The sequence below is a fragment of the Monodon monoceros genome, unplaced genomic scaffold (genome assembly GCF_005190385.1).
Source record: "Monodon monoceros isolate NGI ecotype Baffin Bay Population unplaced genomic scaffold, NGI_Narwhal_1 Super_Scaffold_11, whole genome shotgun sequence".
NCBI classification, from domain to species: Eukaryota; Metazoa; Chordata; class Mammalia; order Artiodactyla; family Monodontidae; genus Monodon; species Monodon monoceros.
Genome location: NW_021703767.1, coordinates 98243417 through 98265837, shown reverse-complemented (window position 1 = coordinate 98265837; position 22421 = coordinate 98243417). Strand labels below are relative to the sequence as shown.

Sequence of the window (22421 nt, the reverse complement as noted above, 5' to 3'; positions counted from 1 at the left end):
AAGTAGGGGCAGATTGTAAAGGATCCTGCCTGCCATCCAGAGAAAATTACACTTAAACATATTGGAAATGCAAACCTACTGAAGAGCCCCACCCAGTAGCTACTGAAGAGTCCCACACAGTAGTGTGGGAGAGAAAGAAATTGGAGAACAGTGAGTTTGGATGCAAGGAAACCAATTAAAATTTACATCCATTTCTCAATATCTATCAACATTACAAATGCATAACCCTCTTCACCTAAGAATTTTAGGATTTTATCTTATGGATATACTCATATATATGCAAAACAATATTTTTCAAAATTATTTTTATACTATAGTTTACACTGGCAAAAGACAAAACAGTATAAATGCTGATCAGAGAAAACATAGTTTAAAAGTTATTTTATATCCAATACATGGAGTATTTTACAACCACTATATAGAATGAGAAGGCTGTGGAATACACTTATATGGATAGCAAAACTACTGTTTAGTGTAAAAAGCATGTTTGCAGAGCAGTATGCAACATACTAATATTTGTGTTAAGAAATACATACATACAAAAGTAGAATAATTATTAACTTCTAGAAGGGGAGAAAAGAAAATGCACTTTTCACTTTATAGACCTTTTGCACTTTAAGCAAAAGCTAATTTCAGTATTTGGAATAACAATAAGAATAGAAGTGACCAAATATTCAAGAGTTTTCAGACGGTTTTAAGATGAGATGTGGTAACTGATTGGATATGCAAAGGAGAAAAGAGAAATGACTATAGAAAATAAATGTTCCTGGGCTTCCCTGGTGGCGCAGTGGTTGAGAGTCCGCCTGCCGATGCAGGGGACACGGGTTCGTGCCCCGGTCCGGGAAGATCCCACATGCCGCGGAGCGGCTGGGCCCGTGAGCCATGGCCGCTGGGCCTGCGCATCCGGAGCCTGTGCTCCGCAACGGGAGAGGCCACAACAGTGAGAGGCCCGCGTACCGCAAAAAAAAAAAAAAAGAAAGAAAGAAAAGAAATGTTCCTGCTGGCTTGGAAAGCTAGAAGAGAGGCTGCCACCAACTGTAACATCCATAGGTTTTGGAGAAGACATGATGAATTTCGTTTGGAAATACCGAGTCTTAGAAGTATGTGGGAAGGTATTTACTGGTACTCAGTAAGCAATATGTGAATGCGTGTGTATATGTATGCTGCACTCATGAAGATGCACTGAAAACTCAGTGCTTAATACAAAATGAGTCAAGTATTCTGGTGATTCTAGCGGCTTTCCAGGGCAGCTCCTTTCCAAGCAATGAATCAGAGACATTTGCATTTTACAGCTATGCCTATGGAATACTTGGCTTCCACACAGCGGTGGCAGGATAGGAAAAAGCCAGAGGATAGTACATTGGCTCTTAAATGTTTCAGCTCAGAACTGTCATATTTCACTTCCACTCAGAGCACATCAGGACCCTGCCCGATTCTACAGGGGCTAGGAAATTTGAAGAAGCACATGGAATCCAATGCTGTGCATCCATTACCCCTGTAGGCTACATGATACCCCACAAAATACGTTTTAATATCCCCACTTTCCAGAAAAGGAAACAGAGGATCAAAAGGCTAAAGTAAACTTCCCGATGTTACAAAGCTAGAAAACCAGAGTCAGGATTTCAAACCCAGGTTTCAGTCTCTAAAATGAAAGTTCTTTCATGAACTGCACCCATTTCCAACGATATCCACTGGCTTGAATCCATAAGAAAAGTCCTAAGACAGATATCAGGCTTTAGCAACATTTTGACTCTTCCAGGCATTCAAATTGCTTGGTAAGCCAATTAAAAATCAGATTCCTGGGCCCAACCTAGATGTAAAAGAAATCGAAGTTTGAGTGGCAGGCCAGGAATGCACATTTTTTACAAACTTACCCAGTGATTCTGATGCTTATTGCAGTTGGAGAACCTCTGCTCTTCAGCACAGAGTAGTACCAAGCATATGAGGGGGATATTTCTTTAGTGTGTGCACTGTGTACAGGTGCACACCTGAGGGTCGACAGCAGGGATGCCCAGGCAGGACTACTCACCAGAATGACTGAGCAGGTGTTAAAACCACACGTCTGGACCCACCCAGAGAGATGCTAAACTCAGTCATGTGTGTTTCTCTAATGTTTCTCCAGTTGATTATAATGTGCATTCCTGGATGAAACCACTGAATTAATGGCTTTTAAGTTAAGACCAGGGGTGGAGGGTCTATACAGCATACACAGTTACCGATGGGGACAAGAGGCAGCATTTATTTTAGGGATTAAAAGAGCAGGCAAAAGAGTAGCTCTGTAGCTTTCTAGTAGAGCTAGTTACTTAAATCCTCTCTGGCTTTCTCATCTGTTAAGTGAGATAATAATGTAAAACTTATATGGTTATTTTGATTATTGGATAAGATAAAGCAATTAAAGGATTAAGCCTAGCATACAGTGTTTAATAAATGTTAGCTGTTGATTTATCACTATTTTTATTGGTAGGATAAATTAGATAAAATGGCAGGCATGAAGGAGAAATCCTTAAAACCATAGCCTCTGGGTAATGGTTAAAAGCAGGTAATTTGGGGTCATAAGGCCTGGGTTCAAACTGAAGTTCCACTATCAATGATATCTTGGGCAATTAAAAAAACGCTTTGCCACTATTTTCTCATCTGAAAAAAAAGAAAAAATTTTAAAAGGGTAAAAAGAGATAATACACGTGAAATATGTAGGATGGTGTCTGGCACATAGTCGGTCCTCAGTACATTATTATTCTAATAAGACTGTAACTCATTCAGTGATTATTCACAAGCACCCTTGGCAGGTCTATTAGTGAAATTCATGCCAAACTGCTAACCTTCCTGGACAATTCAAGTATAGTTTCTCCGCTGTAAAGAGGGCCTACTACCATAGTGCATGTTTTCTTTTATGTTCTCTGAGCAAAGGTTAGGAACTCACGGGACTGAAGTTCAAGTCTGATTCTGTCACAAAGTAACAAGCTGTGTGACTCTGGCCAAGTTACTATTTCTGAACTACAGTGAAAAGGCTAGTGGCATCTAAAAGAATGAGGATTATTAATTACAAGGATCAAAATTTGAGGAAGTTTCTTTCTTGCTAAAGAATCAATACAACAAGTCTATTATTAAAACACAAACATGAGCTGATGAAAGCTTATCTAGTACATCATAGGATCAGTAATCAATCTGAATGGCCACACAATTTGGTATAAATCTGATTTTAAATAACTGTGAAATTGCCTCTCACCTAAAACACTTGGCAAGGTTTTGTATTTTTAGCCTCTCTGAGATCCTGATTAATATAAAATTGTTATATTGCATTGTGGGTTTTTTTTTATATTTCTCCCAAATATTCATTTCCTGATGTGGTGAAAATGCCTGGAAAGCAATATGATCAAAGGATCATTCATCAAAAAACTAGTAGCCAGAGAACTCAAAGCAATCTCTTTAAAAGGATTTTTACAGTGAAAGTGTTTCTGATTAATAAAAAAACAAATTCATATTAACCAACAATGTGATCAAATAATCTCCAAAACTCTACAGCTCTACTTGAGTATATGAATGACAGTTTCCATGATCATGTATGACAGAAAATGTCTACTATATTTTCCTCAGCTTACCTCAGAGCTGCTCCCCTGAAGAAGAAGAGATTTGGTTTTATGCTGACTTTCACTAATCCCTTTTGTAGAATGATTCTCCCCTTTGGGTTCATCCGGATTAACTTTCTTTATAAACTGATGGGCAACATCCAATAGATTGGATAATACTTGAGATTTTGCCTATAAGTAAACAAAATAGGAATAAAAAGCCTAATATGTCATCTTAACTAATTTAGTTATATTAAATCCTGTTTTCATTATTCTATGACTAATAAAATTCAATGCATTTTATTTAATATTTAATAATACAAATTGCCATTTACATCAACCATATAATAGTGACAGCTGCCAACTACTGAAGGGCTAGTTTGAGCTCATACTATCCTAAGTATCTTAAAAACATGTTATTTAATCCTCAACTCTAAAGCATAACTATTTTTATCATTGTTTTAGGGATAAAGAAAGGAAAGTTTTGAGGGTTTAAATAACTTGCCCTTGGTCACATGGTGAGTGGGTGGCAGAGCTGGGAAGTGACCCCAGGTGTGTATAATTCTAATGACTCCTAGCCTTTCCACCATATCGACCCTAAATAGGTAGGTGTGCTATTTTGCGCACATCATAGCTAAAGAACTAAATATAATCTAGCGGGAGCCTGAATAAGCCGTAATGAGTATTTTGTTGGTGATAAAACATCTTTAGAAAGTATCAACTACTCAAAAGTGCACATCCAGAAGTGCCCTAGCAAACTCCAAGTTGTTCTTCTCGCCATGTCTTTGTTCATGAGTTTCACTTACCAGGAAGGCCCTCCCTCCTCTATTATCTTCTTTGCTGGGCACACTCCTACCTCTCCTGCTAGATTCACCCCAAGTTACTCCCATGGGTCTAGGCACCTCTCCCTGCCGCCCTCCCACAGATGCATGAGGCGCCCATTCTCTGCACCCTCTTCCTACACTGAGGAGATCCCTACCAGCCCACACAGTATTGATTTTATATCATCTTTTGATGTCTGTCTACACCATAAAAGTTCACAGAAGAAAAACATCATGTCTTCTTCAATCTTTGTGTGGTTACCACAGTGCCTGGTAAATAGCATATGGCAAAATAACATAAAAATAAGGTGTTGGGGGAGGGAGAGGGAGAATTACAGAATTAGAATAAATAACTGGGAAACAAGAATTCAAAAAGCCTTTTCAAGTGCCTTCAGAGTGGCCGGAAAAGAACAGGCAAATCTCAGGAAGGCCCTATTCTCTAAAGGACTTCCCATCGGCAATAAGCCTGGTTTGCCCAAGGAGACCCTGCAGGACTCTGGATCCCATCTGAGCTTGAACCAAACAAACTCCAGAGGGAAGATGCAGGCACTTCAGAGACTCTCTGAAAACCTGACATTAGGAACACAAGTAATAGGTCTTACTTCCTAGCAAATGTTCTCAAAATAGAGGAAAACTTCAGCAGGGGTCAGAAATGATTATTTTATACTCTCCCATGAAAATGTGCCTATTTTAAAATTTTCATCTAGCTACCTATTTAAATAGCTAAGACTACTTTCCAGTTATGATCTTTAGTAAATCTATTAAGATTCACTGCAATCTGATTCTGGAATAAATCAGTGAACATCAAATTAACTAGTGTTACTTCATACTGAATTAATAAATTTATCTATGAAAAGTGACTAAAATGACCTATGCACACATATTGCTGTCCATATACAAACCTATGGCATCTGCTCCAAATTTTCCCAAAGATCATCAAAAAGCCTTTACAGACCTAAGCAGTCCTTATTTTTAAAAGAAATTCATATTTATAATACAAAATTGTTGTCTATACTCATACTGTGCATTAGATCTCCATGGCTTATTTACTACTTGTTGCAAGTGTGTACCCTTAAACATCAGTCTTATCCCCTTCATGGCCCCATCCCCTGTAAACACCATTTTGCTGTTTTTTATTAGTCTGACTTTTTGGATTTCACATATAAGGGATATCATACAGTATTTGTCTTTCTCTGTCTGACATATCTCACTTAGCATAATGTGTTCAAGGTCGATCCATGTTGTCACAAATAGCAAAAGGATATCCTCCTTTCTCATGGCTGAATGATATTTCATTGTGCATATATACCACATCTTTTTTATCCATTCACCTATTGGTGGGCATTTAGGTTGTTTCCATATCTTAGATATTGTGAATGATGCTATATAGGAGTGCATCTATCTCTTCAAAATCCTGTTTTAATTTCCTTTGGCTATATATCCAGAACTGGAACTGCTGAATCGTATGGTAGATCTATTTTTAATTTCTTGAGGAAACTCCATATTATTTTCCATAGCGGCTGCACCAATTTACATCCCCACCAACAGTGTACGAGGGTTCCCTTTCCACCACATCCTTGCCAGCACCTGTTGTCTTCTTGAGGATATTACTTGGTTTGGGGTTAGTGGAGATTATAAAGAGGCACAAAGGAACATTTGGGGAGTGATAGAAATACTGTGTATTTATTTATACTGAAGATTACACAAGTGTATTGTAATGTATTTTCAGAACTAATCAAGCTGCACACTTCAAAGGAGTGCATTTTATACAACAATGTGAACATACTTATCACTGCTGAACTTAAAAATGGTTAAGATGATTATGTTTACATTTTTTGTATTTTACCACAATTTTTAAACAATGTGGACATTGTTTAAATTAACAATTAACAATGAATTAATTTAATTCATAAATTAAACCTGAATAAACTTGATTTATCAAGAAAAAAGGAAATTAAGCCAATGGTAATGTTTCATTTTTCCAGAAACATCTGCATTTTAACAAATATTTTTTTAAGAGAAGAAATCCAATTTAACCTGATTTTAAATTCCCTAGAATAAAGTACTATTGACTTCAAAGGTGGTTAAAATTTCTAGTTTATATTTTAAAAAATATCAAAAAACAATAGTATTTTATATAAAATTATCAAGATAGAATTAACATTCAAATATATATATACATATTTAAATAGCATAGAACAAAGATTATTTCTGTCCTAAAATGAATCTTGCTATCAATGATTCCGTAATTTTTATAACAGTTTTAGGTAGCATATTAAGAGACTCTTAAATGGCCCAAAACTGATTTTATTCTTAAGTTAAATTTAGTGGGCTTCCCTGGTGGTGCAGTGGTTAAGAATCTGCCTGCCAATGCAAGGGACACGGGTTCGAGCCCTGGCCCGGGAAAATCCCACATGTCGCGGAGCAACTAAGCCCATGCGCTACAACTACTGAGCCTGTGCTCAAGAGCCTGCAAGCCACAACTACTGAGCCCACATGCCACAACTACTGAAGTCTGAGCACCTAGAACCCGTGCTCTGCAACGAGAAGCCATGACAATGAGAAGCCCGCGCACCACAAGGAAGAGTAGCCCCCGCTCACCACAACTAGAGAAGGCCTGCGCTCAGCAACAAAGACCCAACACAGCCAAAAATAAAAACAAACAAATAAATAAATTTAGTGCTAAATAAGATAAATATCATGAATAACTGATAAATTGGAATCCTATATCTAAATGTCTTAAGATTCCATTAATTCAACATAAATAAAATGCCAATAAATGTGAATTTTTTTTCCCATGACACCTTACATTTAAATATTACTCTTCTTGGTTGTTAGAGTGTATATGTATACTCATTTTTCTCATTCTTAAAAGAATTTTACAAGGAAGGTGAACAGAATTGTGATCCCCATTACTTAGACAAGAAAACCCAAGCTCATAAAGCTTAGGTCAAAGCCAAGTGGATACAAAACGCTGCGGCCTGAGTTAGAATCAAGGTCTTCCTTCTTCCAGCCTAATCCCTTTTCCCTACCAAGTTATGTTAACACAGGAAATGTGTTTTACTTTTGACTTTCTGAAACTTAAAATTATTCAATTGTATCTCTAATAATGATATGAACATTGTTCCTTCCATTTAACAAAACAAAACTACATATATCGTGAAATGTTTACCACAATAAGTTTAGTGAACATCCATTATCTCACGTAGATACAAAATTAAAGAAATAGGAAAAAAAATTTTCCTTATGATGAGAACTCTTATGATTTACTCTCTTAACAACTTTCATATATAACATTGATATATACAACTGCTTGTGCAGAGATTAGATTGTTAAGTCCTTGTTTTTAATTACATTTATTGTGCTTATTTATTTTCATGTTTGACCAAGCACTAGCACATTGAAGGGAGGAATAGAGATACTCCTTTCACTCATCTCACCTACATATTGCAGGAGAGAGGGGAATTGGAGGGCTACATGAACTTTGAAAAAACAAAACTTTTGAGCAACAAAGTTAAAAGTATTCTTTAAGAGTAGAATTATACAACAAGCTTAAGCCATCTATCCCCTAAGAGGTATAAAATTTAACAGAATCATTAAGATTAGAAATTCACAATACTATTACATGCTATTTTATAATACTTAAAAGTTCCTACATATGTGAAAAATATATCACTCATATGTTATTTTTAACAATGTTAATTCTCCCAATGATTGCAGAATATCTTTCCATTTGTTTGTGTCTTCTTCAATTTCTTTCAGCAATATTGTTAATAGTTTTCATGCACAGGACTTTCACCTCCTTGGTTAAATTTATTCCTAGATATTTTATTTTTTTATTGCAATGGTAAATGAATTGTTTCCTTAATATCTCTCTCTTCTAATTTGTTGCTAGTGTATAGAAACACAACCTTTTTCATATTGATTGCAAATTTATGGTGTTTATTATTCTAATAGCTTTTCAATGAAGTCTTTATGGTTTTCTGTAAATAAAATCATGTCATCCACAAATAGTGACAGTTTAACTTCCTCCTTTCCAATTTAGATGCTTTTTATTTCTTTTTCTTACCTAATTGTTCTGGCTAGGACTTCCAATACTATATTAAATAAGAGTAGTAAGAGTGGGCATCCTTGTCTTGTTCCTGATCTTAGAGGGATAGCTTTCAGGTTTTCATCATTGAGTATGATGTTAGCTGTGAATCTGTCATATATGGCCTTTATTACTTTGAAGTATATTACTTATCTACATATTTTATTGAGAGTTTTTATCATAAATGGGTGTTGAATATTGTCAAGTCCTTTTTCTGCATCTTTTGAGATGATTACTTGATGTTCTCCTTCATTTTGTTAATGTGGTGTATCATGTTGATTGATTTGTGAATGTTGAATCATTTTTGCATCCCTGGAATAAATTCCACCCGATCATTGTGCATGATCCTTTAAATGTATTATATCTGGTTTGCTAATATTTTGTTGTGAATTTTCACATCTACGTTCATCAGAGATATTGGCCTGTAATTTTATTTTTTTGTGCTGTCCTTGTTTGGTTTTTGGTAACAAGGTAATGTTGGTCTTGTAAAATAAACATTCCCATCTCTTCAAATATTTGGAAGAGTTTGAGAAGGATAGGTATTAAATCTTCTCTGAATGTTTGGTAGAATTCACTCATGAAGCTGTCTAGGCCTGGACTTTTGCTTTTTGGAGGGTTTGTGATTACTGTTACAATCTCCTTACTAGTGATTGGTCTATTCACATTTTCTATTTTTTCATGATTCAGTCTTGGAAGATTGTTTGATTCTAAGAATTTGTCCATTTCTGCTAGGTTGTCCTATTGTTGGTGTATATCTATTTGTAACATTCTCTTACGATCCTTTGTATTTCTGTAGTATCCATTGTAATTTTTAGTCTTTTGTTTCTAATTTTATTTATCTGAACCTCTTCTTTTCTTAGTGAATCTAGCTAAAAGTGTGTCAACTGTATCTTTTCAAAGAATGACCTCTGTTTAATTGATCTTTTCTATTGCCTAAAGTCTCTATTTCATTTATTTCCACTCTGGTTTTTATTATTTCCTTTCTTCTACTGACTTTGGGCTTCATTTGTTCTTCTTTTGCTAGTTCCTTTAGGTGTAAGGTTAGAATGTTTGAGAGGTTTTTTGTTTCTCGAGTCAGGCCTGTAATGCTACAGACTTCTCTCATAGTACCACTTTTGCGGCATCCCATAGATTTTGGTAGGTTGTATTTTCATTTTTGTCTTCAGGTATTTTTTTATTTTTCCTTTGACTTCTTCATTGACCCAACAGTTGTCCATTGGCAAGCTGTTTAGTCTTCATACATGTGTGACTTTTCCAGCTTTCTTCTTATAATTAATTTCTATTTTCATAGCACTGTCACCAGAAAAGGTGCTTGACATGATTTCAATTGTCTTAAATTTATTGATATTTGTTTTGTGCCGAAACGTATGGTCTATTCTTGAGAAAGTTCCATGTGCACTTGAGAAGAATGTGTACTCTGCTGCATTTGGATGGAATGTTCTGAACAAATGTATCAAATTTGTCTGGTCTAATGTTTCATTTAAGGTTGCTGTTTCCTTGTTGACTTTCTGACTGGGATGATCTATTCACTGATGTAAGCAGGGTGTTAAATTTCCCTACTATTAACCATTTTTGTGTTGCTGTCAATTCCTCCCTTTAGGTCTGTTAATAATTGCTTTATATATTTTGGTGCTCCTATGTTAGGTGCAAATATATTAATAAATGTTATATATTCTTGATAAATTGTTCCCTTTATCATTATATAATGTCCATATTTGTCTCTTGTTACTTTTTTAGCTTGAGGTTTATTTTAACTGATATGAGTATGTTTACAATCACTTTCCTGTGGCTACCATTTTCTTAGAATATCATCTCCCATCCCTTTACTTTAAGCTTATGTCTGCTTTTAGAGCTGACATGAGTCTCCTGAGGCAACATGGAGTTGGTTCTTGTTTTTTAATCCATCCAGCCATTCTGTGTCTTTTGACTGGTGAGTTCAATCTATTCACATTTAGGATGATTATTGACAGATGAGGACTTAGTACTGCCATTTTATCTTGTTTTCTGGTTGCTCTATATCTCCATTGTTTCTTTTTCCTTGTGTTTCTGTCTGCCACTTTACTTTGGTAGTTTCCTACAATGTTTTTCACAGTTTCCTCTTGTTTTATATTTTATGCCTCTGCTCTAGATTTATGTTTTGTGGTTACCATGAGGTTTATATAAAAGTCTCATAGATAAAATAGTCCTTTTTCTGCTGACAGCATATTATCTTCATTTGCCTATTCAAGTTCCATTCTTGTCCTCTTCCCCTTTATATGTGTTTGTTGTCTCAAATTATCCATTTTTATGTTGTGAGTTTGTAACCAAATTGAAGTGTCTATACTTCTTTTTACTGCTTTTTCCCCTTTAACCTCTATGCTATAATTGTTTAACAACCTAATTAAGTTATCATTTTTGGTAAGGCAGGTCTAATGGTGATGAACTTCCTCAGCTTTTCTTTGTCTGGTAAATGCTTTATTTCTCCTTCATATCTGAAAAATAACTTTTCTGGGTAGAGTATTCTTGGCTGATAGTTTTTATCTTTCAATATTTTGAGAATGTCATTCCACTCTCATCTGGCATGTAGAGTTTCTGCTGATAGCCTGATGGGGGTTCCTTTGTAAGTTACTATCTTTTTTCTCCTGGTTGCCTTAGAAATTCTTTATCATTGCCTTTTGACAGTTTTAATATAATGTGTCTTAGAGAAGGTCTTTTTGCACTGAGATAATAATGTGTTCTCTTAATTTCCTGGACTGGTATCTCCAGATCCTTCAGATTTGGGAAGTTCTCAGCTATTACTTCTTTAAATAAACTCTCTGCTCCCTTCTCCCTCTTTTCTCCTTCTGGGATGCCCATTATCCTTATGCTGCCTTTCCTAATGGAGGTGGATAGTTCTCATAGAATTTCTTCATTTTTAAAAGATCTTAGCTCTCTCTTCTCTTCTACCTGAATCACTTCTATATTTATATCTTTGAGTTCACTAATTCTTTTTTCCATATTGTCTCTATTTCCAGTGCTTTCTAATACCTTCTTCATATCATTTATTGAGTTCTTCAGCTCTAGATTTTCTGTTTGTTCTGTTTTTCAGAGTTTCAGTTTTGCTAAAGTATTCCCTCTGTTCATTAATTTTATTCCTGAGCTCATTTGAACGGTCTTTCTGAGTTTTCTTGTAACTCACTGAGTTTCCTCATGACAGCTATTTTGAATTCTCTATCAGTTAGATTGCATGATTCTATGACTTTAAGTTTGATTTCTAGAGAATTGTCATTTTCTTTTTGTGATACTGTGTTATCGTGGTTTTTCATGGTGCTTGAGGAGTTGTTCCTCTGCCAGCGCATTTGAAGTAGCAAACACCTGTCTTATTTAGATAAAGCTTTTTAGCTTCGATTCTAACAGTTAAACAAGTTGGTATATATTAGAAGCCTTTCTTTTGTATTTCAGTAGGTGGCACTACAGCACAAGTTTTTGGTTTCTCTTACCTGAGCTGCCTCTGGCTATGTTTGAGAATGGGCACTTTCCACACTCCACTGCCTCTGTCAGAGGTGTCCTCAGTATCCAAGTTGTCACTGTTTGGGTCTCCGGGGTTGCTGGTGCCTTGCTGTGCCAGTGTCACTGCTGTTGCTAGCATTGCCACTGGGGACACCAGGGTAGTGGACACCCCACCGCATCCAAGGTCACCCGGATTGTGGGGAGAGTAGCATGGGTCAAGAGTACCCCTGCTGCATCTGGGGTTGTCAGGTTCAAGGATGCCACTGCCAAAGGTAGGGGGAGGCCAGAAGCACAGGCACCCACCATGGATAGAGGGACCACGGTTGTGGGCCCTTGCCGCCAGCATTGCTGCCTGGTCCCCTGTGACCATGGGTGCCACTGCAGTTGGGATTCTGGAGTTATGTGCTCTGCTACTGGGTTCTCTGGGGCTGTGGGATCACCTGCCATGGTCAGCAGGCTGGGATCATGGGTACCACCTCCAATGCTCCAACAGTTCTGCCTCCTCTTTGTGCTCCAGTCCACTCACTTCCAGATGTACAGACGTGTGGAACTCTCTGGCATCCTAGTGTGTTGGACAGAGGAAGCTTTGCTGAGTTATGGATGTTTTACTAGTTGTAGACTGAAGGAGAGAGACAGAGCATCTCATGTTACCATGATGTTGACATCACTCCAAGAGCAAACTGTTTAACCTTTTGAGATGATGTTTTCTTCCTTAACTAACCACAGCAAAAAAAACATCATGTCTTCTGGGTGCTCTTATAACTCCCAGCTTACATCTATGCTGGAGCTTTGCTTTTCAGTGTGATCCATATATCAATAGTATCATCATCACCTGAAAGCTTGCTAAAAATATGAAATCTATGTCCCACTCAGACTCACTGAATCAGAATCTGCAGTTTAATATGTAACTTAACATACATTAAGGTTTGAGAATCACTATGTCAGAACACTTAGTCATGTGTTACAGTTGTTTGAAAATATCTATCTTCTCTTTTGTGATGATGAATTCCTTGATTCCTTGAGAGGGGGGACCATGTCATATATATAAATGTGTACACACACATATATATATAAAATTCTCCTCCCTGCAGCCCTGTCCTTCATGCTTTGCAACTAGAACATTGTTTGATGCTGGTAAGTACTTGAGAAATATTGGCTGAATCTAATTTAACTGACTTACTGAGATAAAAATAACTAAAAATTCCATTTGAACATTCATTCCTTATACCCAAGCTGAGTCAATGTCAACACAGGCAAAATAAGTGGCACTATTAATAACAGCACAAAAGGGCAAATCATTTACCTCTCTAAGCCTAAATGTTTACACCTGTAAAATGAAGACAATCTCTACCTTGCAGGGCTGTTGTGAATACATATCTTTTAAGAAAAACACCTAGCAGAGTGATGACATAAAGAAACGCATTCAAATGACTGCTATCATTTTATCTAGATCACGATAGCATACTATTTCTCTGTAAATAAGATAAACAGTTTAAATATCCAGAAAATAGAATTCCTGCCAAATTCAATAGACCTCTGACGACGGTATAATGAAGAGGTCAGTAAATAATTCTATCACCATAAAACAAATGCTAAACTGGATAAATTTGTTAAAAACCATTTCAGAACTCTGGAAACCAACCAAAAGCAAACAAATTAAGAAATATTTATTCAAGAAAAACTACGCTGAAATTAATGAAGAACAGTAAAAGTGTAAGGCTTCCCTGCATGGGGCTACTCCTATATTAAATGTCCCTTCCCAAGTCTGTCAATTACTAAGGCAAGACTGGCCTTGCTGAACAGGGAGTGTGCCTGATTGCCAGGGGAGGACAGAGTCTTGAAGTTACATTGGCATTATCAGTGAACTAGAAAATTTGGTTATAAATGAATGGGGAAAACCTTCGGTTCTGACAGCCTGAGGTTTTGGTCCCAGTTGGGAAGAGCAGTGGACCAGACAAACACTTAATGGAATGATCCTGAAAATGAGATCTATATAAGCGCTGATTAAAAAATGGAAATCACAGAAAAAACCCAAGTGAAAATTCTTGAGTATGACTTATATAAACTAACAATAGATTTGATATGAAAGGAAGAAGATTCAATCAACTTGACGACAGACCAAGATAAATCATCTAAATTGAAAAGAAAAATGTAAAAGATTAAAGAAAAAGAACACAGCTTTAAAGACTTATGGGACAGCATCAAGCATCCAACATACATTTAGTGGGACTATCAGAGGGAGAGAAATGAGCATAAAAATTATAAGAAATGAGGGCCCCAAATATTCATATTTGATGAAAAATTATCACTTCAAAAATCCACAAAGCTCAACAGGTCCCAAGAAAGATAAACATAGAGAGATCCAACCAAAACATAGCATAATCAAATTACTGAAAGCCAAAGACAAATAGAAAAATTTGAAAGGAAAAAGGGAAAAATGACTCACTACATATAAGGCTACATCAGTATGAATAACAAGCTGATTTCACATCTGAAAAACTGGAGACCCAGAAGGTAACGGAATGATACAAAGTGCCGAAAGGAAAAACTGCCAAAGATAATTTTATATTCAGAAAGAGGATCATTCATTTCTAGCATATCAGCCTTACAAGAAATACTAAAGAAAGGTTTTAAGGCTGAAAGGTATTAAATCTACCAGAAGAAAGATAGAGGCCTGGAAGCATAAATACATGAGTAAATAGAAAAGATGCTTAAGTATTTATTTTCTCTTTTATTTTCTTAATTTCTTTTAGAAGCATAAAATCATGTATAGCAACATCGTTAGCATTATCATTAACACTATGGCCTTACTGATTTTCTGCCTAGCTGTTCCATTAGAAATTCCAATACCTCCTTCTCAGAAATTAATGAAACAGCTAGGCAGAAAATCAGTAAGGCCATGGAAAACTTTAACGACATCAAGTAACTTGACCTAAATAACATTTAAAGAATCCTCAACCTCACAACATCAGATTACAAATTCTTTTCAAGATCACATGGAACATTCTCCAAGACAGACATATGCTCCACATAAAATAAGTATTAATAAATTCATAAGAATTGAAATCATAGAAAGTATGCTCTCTGATCTCAACAAAAATATATAAATCAGGAACAAATAGTTTTGGGAAATAATAAAATATTTAGAAGTTGAACAACCCATTTCTAAATCACCTGTGGATGAAAAATAAGTCACAAAGAAAATTACAAAATTGACTGGAAATAAAAACACAACATATAGAAATGTATGGTATACAGTAAAAGCAGTGGTTAAAGTGACAGTTATAGCTTTCAGTGCTATTTTGGAAAGGAAGAAAAATCTAAAATCATAATCTAAACTTCACTTCAAGAAGGCAGAAAAGAAAAGAAAAAAGTTCAAAAGGAGGTAGAATTCACAAAATAAGGATCAGAGTAGAATCAATGAAATAAAAACAACTGCAAAAAAATCAAGGCAACTAAAATTGGAAAGACTTAAAAATTTATAAACTTTTAGCTAAACTGACCAAGAAAAAAAGCAGAGTAAAATACAAATTAACAAATCAATAATGAAATAAAAAACATCGCTATAGACCTACAGTAATTTCTGGATTATAGTGGAATTTGAAACATTTACGCCAACAAATGGACAACTTAGATTGAATGGACAAATTCAATGAAAGACATAAATTACCAAAATTGACTCAAGAAAAAGAAGAAAAGTAGAATAATAAGGTAAAGAAATTGAATTAGTAATTGAACATTTTCCCATGAAAAAAATCCCAGACTCAGACTGCTTCACTGGCAAATTCTATCCAACATTTAAGGAAGAAATTAAACCAATCCAATACAAACACTTACAGAAAATAGACAAGGAAATACCTCTAAATGAATTTTATAAGGCTAATACAACCCTGATACCAAAGTAGATAACCACATTTCAGGAAAACAAATCTACAGCTTAATATGCCACATGAATGTAGATACAAAGTTCCTTCCCAAAATATTAACAAATTCCATCCACCAACATGTAAATTATGCAGCATGACCAAGTGAAATTATACCCCACTAATGCAATCATAACATCTGAAGATCAAGTACTGTAATAGGCCATGTTAATAAAGGACAAACAGCATGATTATTTCAGTAAGAGCAGGAAACACACACAACAAACAGGAAATACAAAGGAACTTCCTCAAACTGATAAGAGCATCTACAATAAAACCTATAACTAACATCAGAATTAATGGTGAAAGACTATATGCTTTGCCCTTAATCAGAAAAAAAGCCAGGAAGTAAACACTCACTACTTCTTTTTAACATTTACTGGCAGCTCTAGGTAACACATTAAGACAAGCAAAAGAAATAAAAAGGCATCTAGGTTGGAAAGGAAAAAGTAAAACTACTTTTATTTGTAGAGGATACAATCCTTTCTGTAGAAAATCCCAAGGTACCTAAAAAAAAAAACTATTATAATAAGTGAGTTCATCAAGGTCACAGAACTCAGGATCAACATTCAAAAATCTATTTTATTTCTATATACTAGCAATGAACAACCTGAAAATAAAATTAAGAAAAGAATTACATACACAGTAACTTCAAAACGAATAAAATACTTGGGAAAACATTTAACAGAAAAGCACAAGAACTTAAGACTAAAAACCACAAAACATTGACAAAGGAAATTAAATGAGATCTAAATAAATGAAACAAAATCATGTTCATAGACTGAAAGACAATATTGTTAAGTGGCAATTTTCCCCAAATTGATTTGTGGACTCCATAAAATCCTTAGCAAAATGCCATGAAGGGGCTTCCCTGGTGGCGCAGTGGTTGAGAGTCCGCCTGCCGATGCAGGGGACACGGGTTCATGCCCTGGTCTGGGAGGATCCCACGTGCCGCGGAGCAGCTGGGCCCGTGAGCCGTGGCCGCTGGGCCTGCGCGTCCGGAGCCTGTGCTCCGCAACAGGAGAGGCCACAACAGTGAGGGGCCCGCATACCGCAAAAAAAACAAAAAAACATGAGCCATGAAAGAAAGATAAATAGAGGCTTTGTTATGAAATTTGATCAATGAAACTTGAACTGAGAATGTCATATATTCTATACCAAAATTCCATCAAGTTTTGTGTTTGTTTGTTTTTGTAGTAATTGACAACCTTATCCTAAAATTGAGAAACTTATTCTAAAATGTATATGGAAATGTAAAAGACCTAGAATTTGAATTTTTCAATTTGTATTAAAAAATAAAGTTGAGCCATAGACTAGGAGAATATATTTGAAAATCATATATCTGATAAAGACATATATCTAGAATACATAAAGAACTCAAACCTCAATGAACAAAGACAAATAACCCAATTTTAAAATGGTCAAAAGATATGAATAAACATTTCACCAAAGATATATAAATGGCTAATAAGAAAATAAAAAGATGTTCAACTTCATTAGTCATTAGAGAAATGCAAATTAAAACCACAATAAGATATCATTACACACATAGTAGAACAGCTATAATGCAAAATACTGACAGTACCAAGCTTTGGCAAAAATGTGGAGAAAATAAAACCCTCATATGTTACTGGTGAGAAACGTAAAATGGCAGACTTCCCCTGTTGTGCAGTGATTAAGAACCCACCTGCCAATGCAGGGGACACTGTTTGAGCCCTGGTCTGGGAAGATCCCACATGCCATGGAGCAACTAAGCCCATACACCACAACTACTAAGCCTGTGCTATAAAGCCCGCAAGCCACAATTACTGAGCCCACGTCCCACAACTACTGAAGCCTGCGTGCCCTAGAGCCCGTGCTCCACAACAAGAAAAGCCACTGCAATGAGAAGCCCGCACACCGCAATGAAGAGTAGCCCCCGCTCGCCGCAACTAGAGAAAGCCCGCACGCAGCAATGAAAACCCAACACAGCACCCCCCAAAAAACAAAAAGGAAATGTTAAATGGCACAGACACTTTGGAAAATAGTTTGATAATTTCTTGAAAAGTTAACAAGTACTAACCTTGGGACTCAACAATTCCACCCCTAGGTACCTACACAAGAGCAGTAAAAATATGTCTTCACAAGCACCTGTACACAAAGAAATACCCCTAGCATCATTATCCTAACAGCCAAAAGTCTAAAGAAAACTCTATATGTCCATCAATTGATGATTGAATAAACAAAATATGATATATCCATACAATGGAATATTATTCATCACTGGAAAGCAATGAACCACTACAATGAACATGCAACACTGTCGAAGAACCTCAGGAATCTTATGCTAAGTGAAATAAGTCAGACACAAAAGATTGCATAGGAGTGATTCCATTTAAATGAAATTTCTAGAAAAGACAAATCTATAGCAACAGATAACGGACCAGTGGTTGCCCGGGGCTGGAAGTGGTAGCAAGGATTGAATGCAAAAAAGTACCAGGAAATTTTTGGTGTGATAGAAATGTTCTAAAACTCAATTGTAGTGATTATTGCACAGGTTTGTAAATTTACTTTTAAAATCATTGAATTGGTATTTCCCTGGTGGCGCAGCGGTTAAGAATCCGCCTGCCAATGCAGGGGACACGGGTTCGAGCCCTGGTCCAGGAAGATCCCACATGCCGCGGAGCAACTAAACCCGTGCACCACAACTACTGAGCCTGCGGTCTAGAGCCCACTAGCCACAACTACTGAGCCTGAATGCCACAACTACTGAAGCCCGTGTGCCTAGAGCCTGTGCTCCACAGCAAGAGAAGCCACCGCAATGAGAAGCCTGCGCACTGCAATGAAGAGTAGCCCTCGCTAATGGCAACTAGAGAAAGCCCGTGTGCAGCAATGAAAAACAAACCCAGCGCAGCCAAAAAAATAAATAAATCTATTTTTTTTAAGTCATCAAATTGTACAGTTATAATGTGAATTTCCAAGTATGTAAATTAAACCTCAATAAAAGGAATTTAGACTAAACAATAAAACAATAGACAAGACTAGGCTGACTGCAGCAGAAACTTGTATTAGGGTGAATGTTCAGTCTCTTGTCATGTCCCCTTCTATCATAATTTCTTCCTGACCCACAGCAGTGCTCATCCTCACCAGCCCCACCATGGAAAATACAACTGCTCAACATATTTCTGCCCTCTGGGCCACGGTTCACTGGACAATAAGTGGGCACCAGGTTGAGCTCATGAAGATTTAGATTAGAAATCAAGAAAGCAACATTGGTCTCTCTGTCATTGATCCTCTATTATGTATCTTCATAATTTGTTAATTACAAGAAAAAAAAGTAGATATACAGGAAAAAATAATAAAAGTGGAAGAAGGAGTCTGCCTAGTCTTTCAACAATTTCCAAAATCCAGTCCTGGTTCTTACCATGATTCAGCTACATGACCCCTACTCTCATACAATGAGACATCTGTGAGGTCTTTAATAACAAGAAAAAATTCTTTTTGACCAAGTTAGTGTAAAAAGTCCTAACTAATGCAAGGATCAGTGCTTCCCAATTGAGGCAAGGAAACCTGAAGAGTGGGGAGGTGTTTTGGGTTTTCACAAGCACTGGAGAGCATTACTAACATTTAATGGATGATAACCAGGTTTAATACATATTCTGAACTGTGAGGAATGGTCCACCTCAAGAAAAGTTCCTGCCCCAAACACTCAGGAGATTCCCATTGAGGAATAGTAACACAGACCTAGACTTACACTAGCAACATTTAAAAAAAAAATTACAGAAACCCAGTGAAAATAAATCATCATGCCATCATACTAAAAAGTAAGAAATAGAGGTTCCTTCCAATTCATGAATACTACTTCTCAGGGGTAACCACTATTAACAGTTTGGTGTATATCCCTGCAGCTTTTGTCTTTCCTTAGAAGAACACATCTAGATTTTCAACACAAAACACATTATCTTTCACTTAAAAATATATCAACTATCATTTTAAGTAATAACCAATGAACAAGAATGTAAAGGTTATTGTTATAAAATATTTAAAATAGATAACTATAAATGTTGTGTCATAACACTGTCTGATACATATTATAAGATATTTTCAAATTTTAAAACTTAAATATTTATGTCAAATACTGTTCTATGTTTTCCTCTAAGAGTTTTATATTGTCCAGCCTTACATTTAGGTCTTTAATCCATTTTGAGTTTATTTTTGTGTATGGTGTTAGGGAGTGTCCTAATTTCATTCTTTCACATGTAGCTGTCCAGTTTTCCCAGCACCACTTACTGAAGAGACTGTCTTTTCTCCTTGTTTATTCTTGCTTCCTTTGTCATAGATTGGGTGACCGTAGGTGCATGGGTTTATCTCTGGGCTTTCTATCCTGTTTCATTGATCTATATTTCTGTTTTTGTGCCAGTACCATACTGTCTTGATTACTGTAGCTTTGTAGTATAGTCTGAAGTCAGGGAGCCTTATTCCTCCAGCTCCATTTTTCTTTCTCCAGATTGCTTTGGCCATTTGGGGTCTTTTGTGTTTCCATACAAATTGTAAAACTTTTTGTTCTAGCTCTGTAAAGAATGCCATTGGTAATTAGATAGGGATTGCACTGAATCTGTAGATTGCTTTGGGTAGTATACTCATTTTCACAATGCTGATTCTTCCAATCCAAGAACATGGTATACCTCTCCATCTATTTGTGTCATATTTGATTTCTTTCATCAGTGTCTTGTAGTTTTCTGCATATAGGTCTTTTGCCTCCTTAGGTAGGTTTATTCCTAGGTATTTTATTCTTTGGTTGCAATGGTAAATGTGTATAGCACAGGAAAAAAAAAAGAAGGTACAATCTGTTTGCAGGACATTTATTAAGTTAACCTTAGAAATACATTTCAATATACATTAGGTGCAGACAAATACTGTTGATTCCACTTATACGAGGTACCTAGAATAGTCAGATTCATGGAGTCAGAAAGTACACTGGTCGATGCCAGGGGCCGAGGGGTAGGGGTGGGGAGGGGTTGGGGAGGAAGAATGGGAAGTTAGTGTTTAAAGGGGACAGAGTTTCACTTTCAGGAACGTTAAAAATTCGGGAGATGGATGATGGCGAGAGTTGCACAACAATGTGAATGTACTTAATGCCACTGAACTGCACAGTTAAATATGGTTAAAATAGTATGTTTTATATTATGTGACTTTTACCACAATAAAAAAAAATTTTAAAAACTCGAAGATAATTTCATTTCCATCTTCATAAAAATTTACATATAGCAGTACTCATAGGTAGCAACTAATAGGAGGCAGAGGGGACTAAAATTGAATAAAATGACCTGTGCAACTTCTCTACATGCCAAAAATGTTTAAAAATCAAGAAAAAACAGCCTTCAGGGCACATAGTAAATCATATATCTCACTGTAAGAGAGAGGCTTAAACTAAAGCCAAAGAATGTGATTTACTACCAGCATTTCCAGAGTTCCCCACAGCCTTCACTACACTGCATGATGGTAGGATTTCATCGGGTAACTGTTCTAACTTCTCGCCTGAACTTTTTTTTTCTCCCTAGAATGATATTATCTTTCAAATTACACTCTAGAAGAATTCATCACTCTGACAATGTATCATTAATCAAAGTAAAGAGGGTTGATATTTTATAGCATTTTGGAATGGATGGCACCTTATAAAAGTTAAGGTCCAACAGTAAAAGTTCTAGTTTAGTTAGAAAAATGATACACTTTATGGTAGTGTCAGTGTTTCAAAACTCTAGCACCATCATCCCAAACCCTGGCTATCCAGCAACATTAATAATCATGTTGACATAACCATGCATCCTTATATGATCCAGAAGTTCCAGCTCAAAGAAGTTCACATGTGATTTAGACCGACGGTTACTTCCTAAGTTTGAAACAAAATGTTGAAATGTCTCTTTTCATGGTCCTAACTTTCACTGATTTTCCAGCTGCAAAATTTTAGAAGAGATTTACTGCAACCACAGCCTTGTATTAAAAATGGAAAACTCTACTGATGTGTATAAAATGGATGACTAATAAATAAATAAATAGATAAATAAACATTAAAAAAAATGGAAAACTCTAATTCCTGTAGAAGAGTTTTGTTATTTTATTGGTACTTGCTAGGCAAATAGATAATAGAGGTAGAGACAGAGGTGTACACATATACACATACACAGAAAAAATTGTGTTACATATACACAGAACCCAAGAAACATTATGAATTCACTGGTTACAATGACTGTTGAACACAGTTGGAATTTGGATAGCTTTTAACTATAAAAGTCATTTCAGGAAGATGAAATTATGCACTAATGGAATTTTTTAAAAAGTAATATATATATATATATATGTATATATATATATATATGTGTAGGTATATAGGGTTTTTTGGCCTTACTTTTGAGAAAACACTTCCCTCCCATATAGAGAATATTCTCCCAAGTACAGTTTTTTCTGGTTTCTTTGACGTGAATTAACTCATATGCAATTGGTAAATAAGGGAATGATGTCAGCATAAAACTATGGAGTTTTATTGATTCTTAAGTTTTTCTTTTCCAGCACATTA

The 22421-nt window shown here is 36.0% G+C and overlaps 1 protein-coding gene across 1 annotated transcript in view; it reads right to left on the bottom strand.

Annotated features, from left to right (window-relative positions):
• ZBBX (zinc finger B-box domain containing) overlaps positions 1-22421 on the bottom strand; it is a 99895-nt gene that overhangs the window by 46737 nt on the left and 30737 nt on the right. Inside the window, 1 exon segment of the mRNA XM_029214815.1 lies at positions 3600-3758. Within this exon segment, the coding sequence (XP_029070648.1) occupies positions 3600-3758 (159 nt within the window).